Source organism: Scyliorhinus canicula, chromosome 7, assembly GCF_902713615.1.
Source record: "Scyliorhinus canicula chromosome 7, sScyCan1.1, whole genome shotgun sequence".
Lineage (NCBI taxonomy): Eukaryota > Metazoa > Chordata > Chondrichthyes > Carcharhiniformes > Scyliorhinidae > Scyliorhinus > Scyliorhinus canicula.
In genome coordinates, this window is record NC_052152.1 from 85,135,180 (window position 1) to 85,149,346 (window position 14,167).

At 44.6% G+C, this 14,167-nt stretch overlaps 1 protein-coding gene across 6 annotated transcripts in view; it reads left to right on the forward strand.

Moving 5' to 3' along the window:
- LOC119969104 (T-lymphoma invasion and metastasis-inducing protein 1-like) overlaps nucleotides 1-14,167 on the forward strand; it is a 420,850-nt gene that overhangs the window by 164,665 nt on the left and 242,018 nt on the right. For all 6 annotated transcript variants that reach the window (XM_038802310.1, XM_038802316.1, XM_038802313.1 and 3 more), the window contains one exon: nucleotides 1,220-1,444. In XM_038802310.1, the coding sequence (XP_038658238.1) occupies nucleotides 1,220-1,444 (225 nt within the window). The remainder of the gene's footprint in view (nucleotides 1-1,219; nucleotides 1,445-14,167) is intronic.

The window sequence follows — 14,167 nt, forward strand, 5'->3', positions numbered from 1 at the left end:
TTTTCTTTCCAGTACTAAGATCTAGAATTGAAGGGCATATGCTTGCGATTGGGTAATTGGTGGAAAATAAATCACTGATGAACATACTTTACATCATTCATGAGCACTGCACACTATTGAGTTACAGGATGGATGCACTGTTTTTCACGCACATTCATTGATTCTGCATTTTTTTTGCCTCTGACTTTTTGTTTTTTTTGTGTTCTCTCTCTGCCCTGCTTTCTCTACCCGTTGTTACTTCTTTGGGGGCATTTGACTATTTTAGCTGTAGAATCAGATTATGTGAAGTGGGTTGTGCATGTTTTCTTGTGACCTGCAAATTGTGTCCATTGACCAGGCATAGAGCTTTGTCTTGTTCCTTCCCATCACCCATATCCAGGATTTCAATGGAGAAATAAATGAAGTGAAACTTTGATCATTTTCACTCCAGTTTTGGTCCTAGATGCTGTCTTTGTCTTTCAATTACATTGTGACATCTTTTATGTCTTCATATACTTTGTCTTGTATATTGTCTTGCTGATGTTTCTGATCCAATGAGCAGCATTGCTCACTTGAAGCAAATAACCACTTTTTAAGGATAGTGTTAGCCATTACGGTCAAAGCCACACGTTTTATGAAATATTGTTATTGCATTAGGAAGAAAGGAGAATCTTGCCTTTGAGCTCTTGGTACTGCAGATTTCCAAGAGCATTCATTTTAATGTTTAGTTACTGAACCTATTTAAAATTTGTATAGAATTCTTACAGAATCAGAGAATTCCTACAGTGCAGAAGGAGGGCTTTCGGCCCATCGGGTCTGCCAGAGCTGGTTTCTGCAGGTGTTAAGATTCTCAACTTGGTATTTCTATCTTGCTGACCCCCAACATTTCAGGTTTTCTGTGGAAAAGATTAGCTTTGAAAGGCGTTATTTTTCTCTCGACCGCAAGCAACATTTATTCTGAATTGGAGAAAGCTACGTCTGCATTGCTAAAAACTGCTGTTTCATCATTCTTCCATAACATGCTAAGTCAGCAATATTGCTAGAACACTATTAATACTTGCTGAATAGACATGTTTGCAGAAGGTAGTAGCTCTATGTACAATTGTTGTCCACTGACTTCAATACGCAGTCTTGTTTCTAAGTGCAGTTTCCATTATTATTAATCCAGTTACTATAGTATACTTTTATTTAGTAGGCCTTTTTCCAAATGTTTAAGTTTTAATCATTTATATACAAGCAGACCTGCAGTCAGACAGAGCTGGAAAACTGGATTACGGCACTTCATTCCGCCTGTGCAGCTGCAGTGGCAAGGCAACACCGCAGAGAAGATACTGTCAAGTTGCTGCAGTCAGAAATTAAAAAGCTGGAACAGAAAATTGATATGGATGAAAAAATGAAGAAAATGGGCGATATGCAGTTGTCTTCAGTTAATGACCCAAAAAAACGAAAGACAATACTCGATCAGGTGACTCCTTTTTTTTCTAGAGTTTCAATTTTCTCCCTGTCTACAATTTTGTAATTCGAAATCTAGTAGTTATGCACCAAGTACGTTGGGTAAAGTAAAATATGCAAGTTGGGAAAATTAACTAAACAAGTACTTTTAAGGGTGTTTCATTAATTTGTGTGTGCTCTGTCCAAAGGCAGGCCCTTGCTTCATTGTCTGTTAATGCCTCAAACGGAGCTTTTTATTTTAGTTTTTAAAAGTGGTGGTCTACCATTGCCTTTCACCCGCAGGAGTAAGGTGAGGAGGCAGATTTCAAGACTACCTCAGCCAGCACAGTATAGATTCAACGTTGTTGGCTGAACCGCACCCTCACCATCTAGCCAACTGAGCTAACCAACCCACTTTTAACATGTATCAGGCAAGAATAATGTGATCTCTAATTACAGCTACAAAACCATCCCACAAAGAGAGCTAGTTAATTCACTCTGCAACATAAAGTAGATCACTGCAAGTGAAAAATAAGTATTGCAAAAAACACTTTTGTTTAGTAAGTTCAATTTTATTGGCATCAATACTTTTAAAAATCTTTTTACATTCTATTAACTCTTCAAACTTGACACTGATTACATAAATCAATTTATAGTGGGAGCCATTCACACAAGGATACTCCAGTGTCTAGCGTAATGTTATATTCTGGCCTCTGATGTTTGTCAAGTAAATTCCCTCAAAATCCACATTCAACCCAATTTTTGAGACTGCATCTGTCCCAATATTTGTTATATGAAGAGATGATAAATAGCCCCTGTGTCTGCATGGGTCTCATCCCCACAACCTAAAAAGATGTGCAGTGTAGGTGGATTGTACATGCTAAATTGTCCCTTAATTGGGTAAAAATGTATTGGGTACTCTAAATAAAAAAAAATGACAAATAGCACATCTGTTCGCTCCTAAGTGTTTTAACATAATCCTATGCATGATATTGCCCCATCTCTGCCGTGATCCAATATGTTCCACTCTGAGTGAGGTGTTGGCACGAAAGTTGGAGTCTTATGGTCACTCATCAGAATTGGTTTCATTAAACCAAGATCCAGCTTCAGAACTGGAGTCTCCAGAGTAAAGGGATTGACATGATTGCTGCCTATAAACAACATTTCACAACCAAAGGACTCATCTTGAGGGGCAGCACGGTGGCATAGACTGCTCCCTCACTGTGCCAGGAACCTTGGTTCAATTCCAGATTTGGGTGACTGTGGAGTTTGCACATTCCCCCAGTGTCTGTGTGGGTTTTGTCTGGGTGTTCTGGTTTCCTCCCACAGTCCAAGACATGCAGGTTAGGTGGATTGGCCATGTTAAAGTTGCCCCTTCGTGTCCAGGGATGTGCAGGTCAGATGGGGTTACAGGGCTAGGGTAGGGGAGTGGGCCTTTGTAGGGTGCTCTTTCGGAGGGTCGGTGTAGACACAATGGGCCAAATGGCCTCCTTCAGCACAGTAGGGACTCTAGGTTCTAACACAGGCACACTGACTAGCGTATTTAGCAGGTATAATAATGTTTATTAGTGTCACATGTAGGCTTAGGCTTACATTAACACTGCAGTGAAGTTACTGTGGAAATCCCCTAGTTGCCGCACTCTGACGCCTACTTCGGGTACACTGAGGGAGAATTCAGAATGTCCAATTCACCTAACAAGCACGTCTTTTGGGACTTGTGAGAAGAAACCGGAATGCCCGGAGGAAACCCACGCAGTCACTGGGAGAACGTGCAGACTCCACAAGCCGGGAATCGAACCCGGATCCCTGCCGCTGTGAAGCAACGTTGTTTTTTTTAATATAAATTTAGAGTACCCAATTCATTTTTTCCAATTAAGGGGCAATTTAGCGTGCCCAATCCACCTAGCCTGCACATCTTTGGGTTGTGGGGGCGAAACCCACGCAAACACGGGGAGAATGTCCAATCTGTACACGGACAGTGACCCAGAGCTGGGATCGAACCTGGGACCTTTGCGCTGTGAGGCCACAGTGCTAACCCACTGTGCCACCGTGCTGCCCAGGAAGCAACAGTGTTAACCACTGTGCTACCGTGTTGTCCTCTTTAGGCGAGGAAGTATTTGTACACCTTGGTTACTTTATGCGTTCCAGGATTCTTGGAAGGAGCGGTCGGGAAGTGACAACAATAAGTGACAATTGTGCACTATTTGTGTTGTGACTTTCACATACAATTGTAAATGAACAGTTTGCGAGGGTCATGAAAAGGTGGTTCACCGAGAAGATTGGATAGCTTCTTAAATTTCTACCTTCAGCTAAGAATTACTGATATGAAGTTATATCACCCACTTGACCAGAATAGTTAGTTCTGCACCTCCATCTGAAGGCTCAATCTGATGCTAATTAAACTGATGTCATCTGAGCTTAATAGGCTAGAAAATCATCTTGTTCCGAGATCTGGATCAGCAAGTATGAGCAAGCACACCTTAGTGGTATAGTTACTGTGTTTCTTGAGGCCTTATTAACCATTATAGGTTTGTATCCTAATTTCCCAACACAAAGACTTGCGATTAAAGATTGAGGCTGTTTGACTTCTATACACGATCAGCTCCATCTGCCCTGTTCCTTACCACCCACAGGTCTCAGTCTCTTTGGAGAGATGAAAAAAGAATCAATTTGGGGAACAATTGTTTTGGAATTCCTCTCTGACCCCCGAAGGTCATCCTGAGAAGACTCAATTTACTTTACAGAAATAAATCATTTAAATGTCTAAAAGAAGAATACTGCAATCTGAAATAAGAAGAAAATGCACTCAATACACAGGTCAGGCAACATTTGTATAGAGAGAAAAACAAAGTTGATGATTTGGGTCAACGACATTTCATTACAACTTGAAAAAGTTAGAGATGTTAAAGGATTTGAGCGAAGGATGGCTGGTACAAGGACAAAGAAAGGTCCATGATAGGGTGGAAAACAGGAGAGATTGAACTACAGAAGCCAAAGGGAATGGAGATGGGACACAAAAGATTTATCTAGTCAGATGTATCACAGTTCAAACAAAAGCTTTGAAAATGAGAAACTGAAATATGCAAAGAAAAAGAAAGACAAAGGCGGGGTGAGGGGGGAGGCAGAGTTTATGATCTGAAATTATTGTATCTGAAGATTGCAAAGTGCTTAATCAAAAGATGAGGTGCTGTTATTCAAGCTTACGTTGAGCTTTATTGGTAGAGTGCAACATCCAAAGGTCAGAGATGTCAATATGTGAGGGAGATGGAGAATTAAAATGGCAGGCCACCAGAAGCTTAGGCTCGTTGCTTGCCAACTGAATGGAGGCGTGCCACGAAGTCATCACCCACTCCGAATTTGGTCTCTTCAGTGTAGAGGAGAATAATTGTGAGCAGCGAATAAGGTATGCTAAATTGAAAAAATGACCTCTAAATTGCTGCTTCTCCCGCAAGGTGTGCTTTAGGATCTTGAGATGAGAAGGGCAGGTGTTACATCTCTTTTGTTTGCATGGAAAGATGCTGGGGGAAGGGGTTGGGAATGATTGGGGAATGAACCAGGATATCATAGAGAGAATGATTCCTTTGGAAAGCTGAAAGGGGAGCTGAGGGAGAAGATGTGTTAGGTGGTGGCAGAAGTGGTGGAAAATTATCTGTTGAATACAGAGGCTGGTGAGATCAAGGGGAACACTCTTGATTTTGCCAATGGAAGGAATGAGAGCGGGAGTGCAGGAAATGTGGCAGACACATTGAAGGCCCTGTCAATCATGGTGGGGTGATTCCTCTTTGGAGAAAAGAAGAAGAGATCTCTGAAACATTGGTGAAGAAGGTAGCATCACCAGAAAACGTGTGACAGAAATTGTGGAACTGGGACAATTAAATGGAGTCCTCCCAGGGTAGGGTTTGAGGAAGTGTAGTAGAGGTAGCTGTGGGAGTTAGCTGGCTTATAATGAATATTAATTAATAGCCCATAATCAAAAATGTTAGAGATTTATGGGAGGACAAGAAAGAGTTGGCAATGGACTGAGCGAAGGGTAGAAAATTGGAAGCAAAGCTGATGATGTTTTCCAGTTCAGGGCAAAGGCAAGGCAGGGAACCAATACAGTCATCAATGTATTGGACAAAGAGTTGAGGAAGGGGGCCGAGTCGAACTAGAGCAAAGAATGTTCCACATTTTCCATAAAAAGGCAGGCCTAGCTGAGGCCCATATGGGTACCCATATCAACACCTTTTATTTGCAGAAAATGAGATAAATTATAGGTGAAATTGTGAGAGATAAGTTAAAGGCGTAATTGTGTGAGATAAATTAAAGGTGAAATTCTATGAGATAAATCAAAGATGAAATTGTGTGAGATAAATTAAAGGTGAAATTGTGAGATAAATTAAAGGTGAAATTGTGTGAGGTAAATTAATGGTGAAATTGTGTAGGATAAATTAAAGGTGGAATTGTTCGATGAGAGAAAAAGTTGATTGATTTGATTTGTTGTCACATGTACCGAGGTATAGTGAAAAGTATTGTCCTGCGTACAGTCCAGACAGATTGTACCATATGTGAAAAAAATAGGACATACATAAATACATGAAAGGTTCAGCTGGACTGAGGAGAGTGATGGTGAATAGAAAATGGTTGGACCTCCATTCAAGGAAGATGCGGAGAGCTCCAAGACCATCTTGGTGAGGAATGGATGTGTTGATAGATTGGGCCTCCATGGCAATGAGGAGATGCTTAGAGCCACAAAATTGGAAGCTGCTAAAGTGACAAAGGGTTTCAGAAGAGTCACAGATGTAGGTGAGGAGAAATTGGGCAAGGAGAGAAAATATGTAGTCATGTAGTCAAGGTAGGAATAAATCATTTTAATGAAGCATGAAAAGGCTGAAACTATAGGTCTACCAGGGCACTAATGTTTATTAATCTTGGGAAGGAGTTGGAAGCGAGCTGTATGGGGTTGGGGAACTATGAGGTGGAAAGTCATGGAGGGAAGATCACCGGAGTTGATCAGTTGAGTGACTGTTGTAGAAAAAATGTCTTGATGTTTGGTGGTGGAATCATGGCCCAGGAGAGGTAGAAGGAAGTGTCGGCGAATTGACTGCAAGGTCGCGGCCAGTTCACCTGACAAAAACAGTAGCTGACCACCCTTGTCAGCATGTTGGGGTTAGACCTTGGAGGACAGAGTGCATCAAGTTGATAGGTTAGAGTGAGTGAAGGAGGCAGAAAAACTGAGACAATATCACGCTGGCAGTTCTCAATGAAAATTCTCTTCTATCTTTTAGTATCTCCGAGCTTCCGCCCCATCACGTTGTTTGCTCAAATCCTATTCCATTTCTAACTTTTCCCAGTTCTGATGAAACGTTTTTCTCTCCACAGATACTGCCTGACCTGCTGAGTATTTCCAGCATTTTCTGTTTTTATTTCATTTTAGTTTGTCTGTTGCATTAGGGATTACAATTTTATACTTCCTGATAAATAGTATAATTGTACATGTTAGCATTTTGCTCATATTCCCTATAGTTTTCAGCATTTTATGGTATGAGATAGTATTCCTCTGAATCTGATCTCTAATGAAAACTAGTTACATTATGTGATGCTGCCTTAATGAGCTTTAAGTACCAGAATCATTCTGGCAATACAATTCGGTTCTGTTATATGTGCTCATATCTTAACAGTTTTTATTAATTCATGTGATGTGAATGCACTTGACAGCATTTTTTATTGATTGATTGCCCATCTCTAATTACCCCCTTCTTAAATTGCTGGAGTCTGTTTGGTGTGGGTACACTCAATGCTGTCAGGGAGGAAGGTTCAGGATTTTGAACCAGTGACAGTGAAGGCTTGGGGATATAGTCGGAATGGATTGTGACTTAGAAGGGAACTTGCAAGTGGTTTCCATGCGCCTGCTGCTCTTGAGTTTAGAAGGTAGAAATTGTGAGTTTGGATAATGCTGTGTCGGAGCTTGTGTTGCCCTAAGTGACTACAAATAGATTTCTGTATTGACTGTTCAACTAACTGCTGTGCCAGCAGGTAGACAAATGAATCATCAAATATTCATCTATCGAATTTTTGTATGTTGCTGCTGTGACTGACTGGTTCACCTCTGAACGTACAAGGAGATGAAATCAGATTTTCTGTTGAGTGGTTTGGTGTTTCTATATTCAATCAGATACTAGGGAAAACCATTTCAACATTCTTTGAGTACCAAGATCATTTCTGATCCACACCAAATACAGTGAGACAAATAAACCTCAATTGACTTCACCAGGTAAATTGGGAGTTCTTCCGTATTCCTTAATATTCTTATCCTTTGTGCCTCAGTTTAGCCTCCCTTCTGTCACTTGCTTTTCACTCTCATATAGGTTTTTTTGGCTTTGCCTGCTACTACTCCATGTGTTCTAGTGCATAAATCACAAAAATCTAGTCAGCAGGTCCAACAAGTAATCAACAAGGCAAATGGCATTTTGGCCTTTATTGCAAACGGGTTGGAATTCTAAAATAGGGAGATTTTGTTGCAAGTGCACAGGGTGTTAGTGAGGCCTCACCTGGATATTGCATACAGTTTTGGTCCTCTTGCGTAAAAAACGATATAGTCACAGCAGAGGCAGTCCAAAGGGAATTCACCAAGCTAATTCCTGGAATGAGAGGGTTGTCCTATCAAGAGAGAATAAATAGTCTTGAGTCTGTATTCCTTGGAGGTTAGAAGAGTGAGGGATGATCCCATTCAAACATACAAGATCCTGAGGGGGCTTGAAAGGGTAGAAGATGAAGGACGGGATTTTCCGACCGGAGAAGCCCGCCTGAGGTCCATGGATCTTTCCATTGTCTGCATCATAGGGGCTGTTTAGCACAGGGCTAAATCGCTGGCTTTGAAAGCAGACCAAGCAGGCCAGCAGCACTGTTCGATTCCCGTAACAGCCTCCCCGAACAGGCGCCGGAATGTGGCGACTTGGGGCTTTTCACAGTAACTTCATTTGAAGCCTACTCGTGACAATAAGCAATTTTCATTTTTTTTTCATTTCATTTTCATCTCGCCTGTGGCGATCTTGTGGCGGGCAGGGCGGCAGAATCTAGTTTTCACTAGTGGGACAGCCTCGATCAAGGGGACATAGCTACAAGACGAAAGGCTGTTCATTTAAAACTGAGGTGCGCAGAAATCTATTCTCACAGAGGGTGGTGAATCCTTGGAATTCTCTGCCCTGGAGGGGTGGAGTCTGGATCATTAGAAGTATTTAAAGTGGTGGTGGGCAAATATTTGATATATTGAGGAATAGAGGGCTATGAGGAAGTGGCACAGAAAAGGTGTTGAGGCCGGTATAGATGAGCCATGATTGTATTGAACGGTGGAGCAGGCTTGAAGGGCCTGTTGTCCTGCTCCTGCTTCTATTTCTTGTGTTCTTTTGTGGTGTCTTTGGATGCACCCATTTCTTTCCAGGGCTTCTGCTCCTCAACATGAGCAATCCTATTTGAAATTTGTCAATGGGTATGTGACCTCAGGGAGCGAATTAGATTATATCTTAATATATCCTTTGGCTGAGGTGCTGTAATTAACTAATAATCTTGACTGAGCAAGTAAATAATTTTATAGTCACACCAAAAGATTATCACATGAATCGTGCCTGAAGATTTCTCAGTGTAACCGTTCTTTTAATTACTTGTGTTGATGCTCTATCTAATGAAATGGGGAATCTAACCTTGAGTTGTAAAATGTTGATTACTGTCAGAGTGAATAATCTATATTTGGATTGGATTGGATTGGATTTGTTTATTGTCACGTGTACCGAGGTACAGTGAAAAGTATTTTTCTGCAAGCAGCTCAACAGATCATTCAATACATGGGAAGAAAAGGGAATTGAACAGAATTCAAGAAAATACATGAAAATACATAATAGGGCAACACAAGATATACAATGTAACTACTTAAGCATTGGCATCGGATGAAGCAGACGGTGTAGTGTTAATGAGGACAGTCCATAAAAGGGTCATTTAGGAGTCTGGTGACAGTGGGGAAGAAGCTGTTTTTGAGTCTGTTCGTCCATGTTCTCAGACTTCTGAATCTCCTGCCCGATGGAAGAAGTTGGAAAAGTGAGGAAGCCGGGTGGGAGGGATCCTTGATTATGCTGCCTGCTTTCCCCCGGCAGCGGAAGGTGTAGATGGAATCAATGGATGGGAGGCAGGTTCGTGTGATGGACTGGGCGGTATTCACGACTCTCTGAAGTTCCTTGCGGTCCTGGGCCGAGCAGTTGCCATACCAGGCTGTGATGCAGCCCGAGAGGATGCTCTCTATAGTGCATCTGTAAAAGTTGGTAAGGGTTAATGTGGACATGCCAAATTTCCTTAGTTTCCTGAGGAAGTAAAGGCGCTGTTGTGCTTTCTTGGTGATAGCGTCGACATGAGTGGACCAGGATAGATTTTTGGTGATGTGCACCCCTAGGAATTTGAAACTGCTCACCATCTCTACCTCGGCTCCGTTGATGCTGACAGGGGTGTGTACAGTACTATGCTTCCTGAAGTCGATGACCAGCTCTTTAGTTTTGCTGGCATTAAGGGAGAGATTGTTATCGTTGCACCACTCCACTAAGTTCTCTATCTCCCTCCTGTATTCAGACTCGTCGTTGTTCGAGATCCGGCCCACTATGGTTGTATCGTCAGCAAACTTATAGATGGAGTTGGAACCAAATTTTGCCATGCAGTCGTGTGTGTACAGGGAGTAGAGTAGGGGGCTAAGTACGCAGCCTTGCGGGGCACCGGTGTTGAGGACTATTGTGGAGGAGGTGTTGGTGTTCATTCTTACTGACTGTGGTCTGTTGGTCAGAAAGTCAAGGATCCAGTTGCAGAGTGGAGAGCCAAGTCCTAGGTTTTGGAGCTTTGATATGAGCTTGGCTGGGATTATGGTGTTGAAGGCGGAGCTGTAGTCAATAAATAAGAGTCTGATGTAGGAGTCCTTGTTTTCGAGATGCTCTAGGGATGAGTGTAGGGCCAGGGAAATGGCGCCTGATGTGGACCGGTTGCGACGGTATGCGAATTGAAGTGGGTCAAGGCGTTCCGGGAGTATGGAGGTGATGCGCTTCATGATCAGCCTCTCAAAGCACTTCATTACAACTGACGTCAGGGCCACCGGGCGGTAGTCATTGAGGCACGTTGCCTGGTTCTTCTTTGGTACCGGTATGATGGTGGTCTTCTTGAAGCAGGTGGGAACCTCGGAGTGGAGTAGGGATAGGTTAAAGATGTCTGTGAAAACCTCTGCCAGCTGGTCCGCGCAGGTTCTGAGTGCACGACCGGGGATCCCGTCCGGGCCCATCGCCTTCCGTGGGTTCACTTTCAGGAAGGCCGATCTGACTTCGGAAACTGTGATGGTGGGTATGGGTGAATTATGGGTTGCTGGGGCACTCGATAGCGGGTTGTTGGTTACCTGCTCAAACCGAGCATAGAATGCGTTAAGTTCATCGGGGAGGGGTGCACTGCTGCCAGAGATACTGCTCGGCTTTGCTTTGTAGCCCGTTATGTTGCTTAGTCCTTGCCACAACCGCCGAGAGTCTGTGACTCTAGCTTAGTTTGATATTCTCTCTTGGCATCTCGGATGGCTTTGCGGAGGTCGTACCTGGATTTCTTGTATGGGACAGGGTCGTCTGCCTTGAACGCCTCAGATCTGTCCTTCAGTAGGGAGTCAATCTCGCGGTTGAGCCATGGTTTCCGGTTGGGGAACGTACGTACTGCTTTCTTTGGCACGCAGTCGTCCACACATTTGCTGATGAAGTCTGTGACGGTGGTGACATACTCATTTAAGTCAGTCGCTGAGTTCTTAAATATGGACCAGTCCACTGTCTCCATTTCTTGGCTCTACTTCAAAATAACAATATCTGTCTAAAGTCTAATAGAAAAATGCAAGCACTTTAGTAGATTTTTGGAAAAATCTTACCATATTTTTTCAAAGTATTGACTTCCGGTGGCAGGGATGTGCTGAACGTTTGCAGGAAAGGTGACTTGGAAATAGGCACTTTGAGCCCAGAAATCATCTGCTAAGCCAACTGCACCCCCCCCACCCCACCCTGCCTCAAAACCATCAGTGACGTGGAGCTATGCCCTTAAATCCACAAAAGGGCTGAAAGGACAATAAGACCAGCAAGAGCCAAGAGAGAAAGGTCGAGGCGGCGGACATGCGAAAGCGAGGTGGAACAGGACATGGGAGTGAGCCAGATTGCCAATACTAATGCCAGCCTACCACTAATAGGACAGTGGATGGAATTCCTAACACAGGGGCTCCTTAAACATAGAGACGATATAAAGAAGGAGATTATGATGACAGTAAAGTCGACGGTTGAAGATGCCTTGGCCCCCATAAGGAGGCGATGGAAAGGGCGGAGCAGCAATTGGAGACGCAAGAGGAGAGGGTGCGGGAGCTCGAGAAGGCCGCCACCGGCCAAGGTGACTGGATCGCTTCATTGGAAGTGATGGTGGCAAGCTTAGTGGAAACACAGGGTACACTCGGGGAACATGGAGGACAAAGAGAACCAGTTACCTCGTTAGAACCTCTGAATTCTGGGTCTACTGGAGGGCACCGAGGTAGAAACCCCACAGAATACATGGCACAAATGCTGAGTAAGCTGGTTGGGGGTGAAAGCTTTCCCAGGGTCCACAGGTCACTCTAACGTAGTTCACAAACAAGAGAACTACTGAAATCTTTTGTCGCCAAACTCCACCGGTTCCAAGATTAGGAGAAGATCCTGAACTGTGCAAGACACACATGGTCTTGCAAATGGGAAGGGCACATGGTCTGTGTGTACCAAGACATTGGGGCAGACCTAGCCAAGTGCCGGGATGAATTCAATGGAGCCAAAGCAACATTGTTTAAAACAAAAGCAGGGAATTCCCAAAGCAGGGAACAGTATTTTACCACACTGGGTGAAGCAGATGAGTTTGTCCGCAAGAATGAACTGGGAAAGCAACAACAATAAGGGGCACAAAAGAACAATTGTGTGTGATGAAGTTGCCTCGCTTTCGTATAGATGCAAGTATCAGGAAGGGAGGGGGGAAAGAGGACAGAAGGTCATCAAAATGGGAAAAGGAGGGGGAATGGAGAGATTTCTCTGGGGAGCCACCATACCACCGAGCACACTAGCATGGGGAGTGAGAAGCCACAGAGAACAGGGCAGCACGGTAGCACAAGTGGATAGCACTGTATCTCTGTGTCTTCACAGCGCCAGGGTCCCAGGTTCGATTCCCCGCTGGGTCAATGACTGTGTCTGCACATTCTCCCCATGTCTGTGTAGGTTTCCTCTGGGTGCTCCGGTTTCCTCCTACAGTCCAAAGACGTGCAGGTTGGGTGGATTGCCCATGATAAATTGCCCTTAGTGACCATAAAGGTTAGGAGGGGCTATTGGGTTACAGGGATAGGGTGGAAGTGAGGGCTCAAGTGGGTCGGTGCAGACATGATGGGCCGAATGGCCTCCTTCTGCACTGCGTGTTCTACATTCAAACACCTGGCAGAGAGTGGAGGGGGGTTCCCACACAAGGTCGGTGGGTAGGAGATGGGGCAATGGAGGAGTGATGGGAAGGTAGACGGGGATCATGGGGGAGGGGAGTGGAGTAAGTGGAAGGGTGGAACGCTGGTTGCAACATGTCGCACATGACAGCAGCAAACTATCGTAGACGACCATCTTGGATGGCCCTCAAACAAAGGGAAACCCCAGAGTGCAGGGGCACATCCATATGGCGAACACAGCCACCTTGGATGCTCCCTAGGCAAAGGGAAACCCCGGAGTGGAGGCGTGCTTTCACAGGATGATTATGGCTGACCCCACAGGAGGGGGTGGGGGGAACAGAAACCCATGTCATAATATTCACCTGGAACACCCGGGGACTTCATGGCCCAGTGAAAAGATCCTCTGTGGGATTCTCCGTCAGCGGAATCCTTCGCTTTGCCGGCAGTGCACCAATGCCGGGTTTCCCGATGGCATGGAATGGCCACAATGAGAAAACCCATTAGGCGGCAGCTGGAACGGTGAATCCTGCTGCCGGCAGAGGTGCACCGCGCTGGTAAATAGGACTGGCGGAATGGAGAATCTTGCCAAGGGTCTTCGCCCATCTGAAAAGCCTGAGGGCCGATGTAACCGTTTTACAAGAGATGCACCTGAGGAGAAAAAGTCCGGCTGAGGGTAAGGAAGAGCTGGGTGGAACAGACGTTCTGAGTGTGTTACGGGGCGAGCGCTGTGAGCAGGGGGGAGGGGGTGCGCCCACGCTGTTCAAAAAGAGGATGACATTCACAGCGACGAAGACGGTTATGGACCCGGGGGACAGTATGTCATGGTTAGCCGTGTCCTGGAAGGGACACCAGTCGTGTTGTAAATGTGTACCCCTTTAACTGGGATGAATCAGAAATCCCCAACATAGACTCCTACCAACTCATCATGGTGGGGGCAGGCCCCAAGGAGGGCCAAATCCAGCCCCAAATCTGGGAAACAGACAAATATAGCCAAAGAACTGTGTGCCTTCATGGAGCAGATGGGGCAGTGGACCCATGGAGATTCACACCCAAGGGAGAGGGAGTTCGCCTTCTCCCAGGGTCCACAGGATATAAGGCATGATGTGGAGATGCCGCGTTGGACTGGGGTGGGCATAGTAAAATGTCTTACAACACCAGGTTAAAGTCTAATAGGCTTGTTCAGATCACTAGCTTTCGGGGCGCAGCTCCTTCATCAGATGAGTGAAGAGGTGGGTTTCACAGATACACATATAGACAAAGTCAATGATGTAGGATGATACTTTGAGTGCA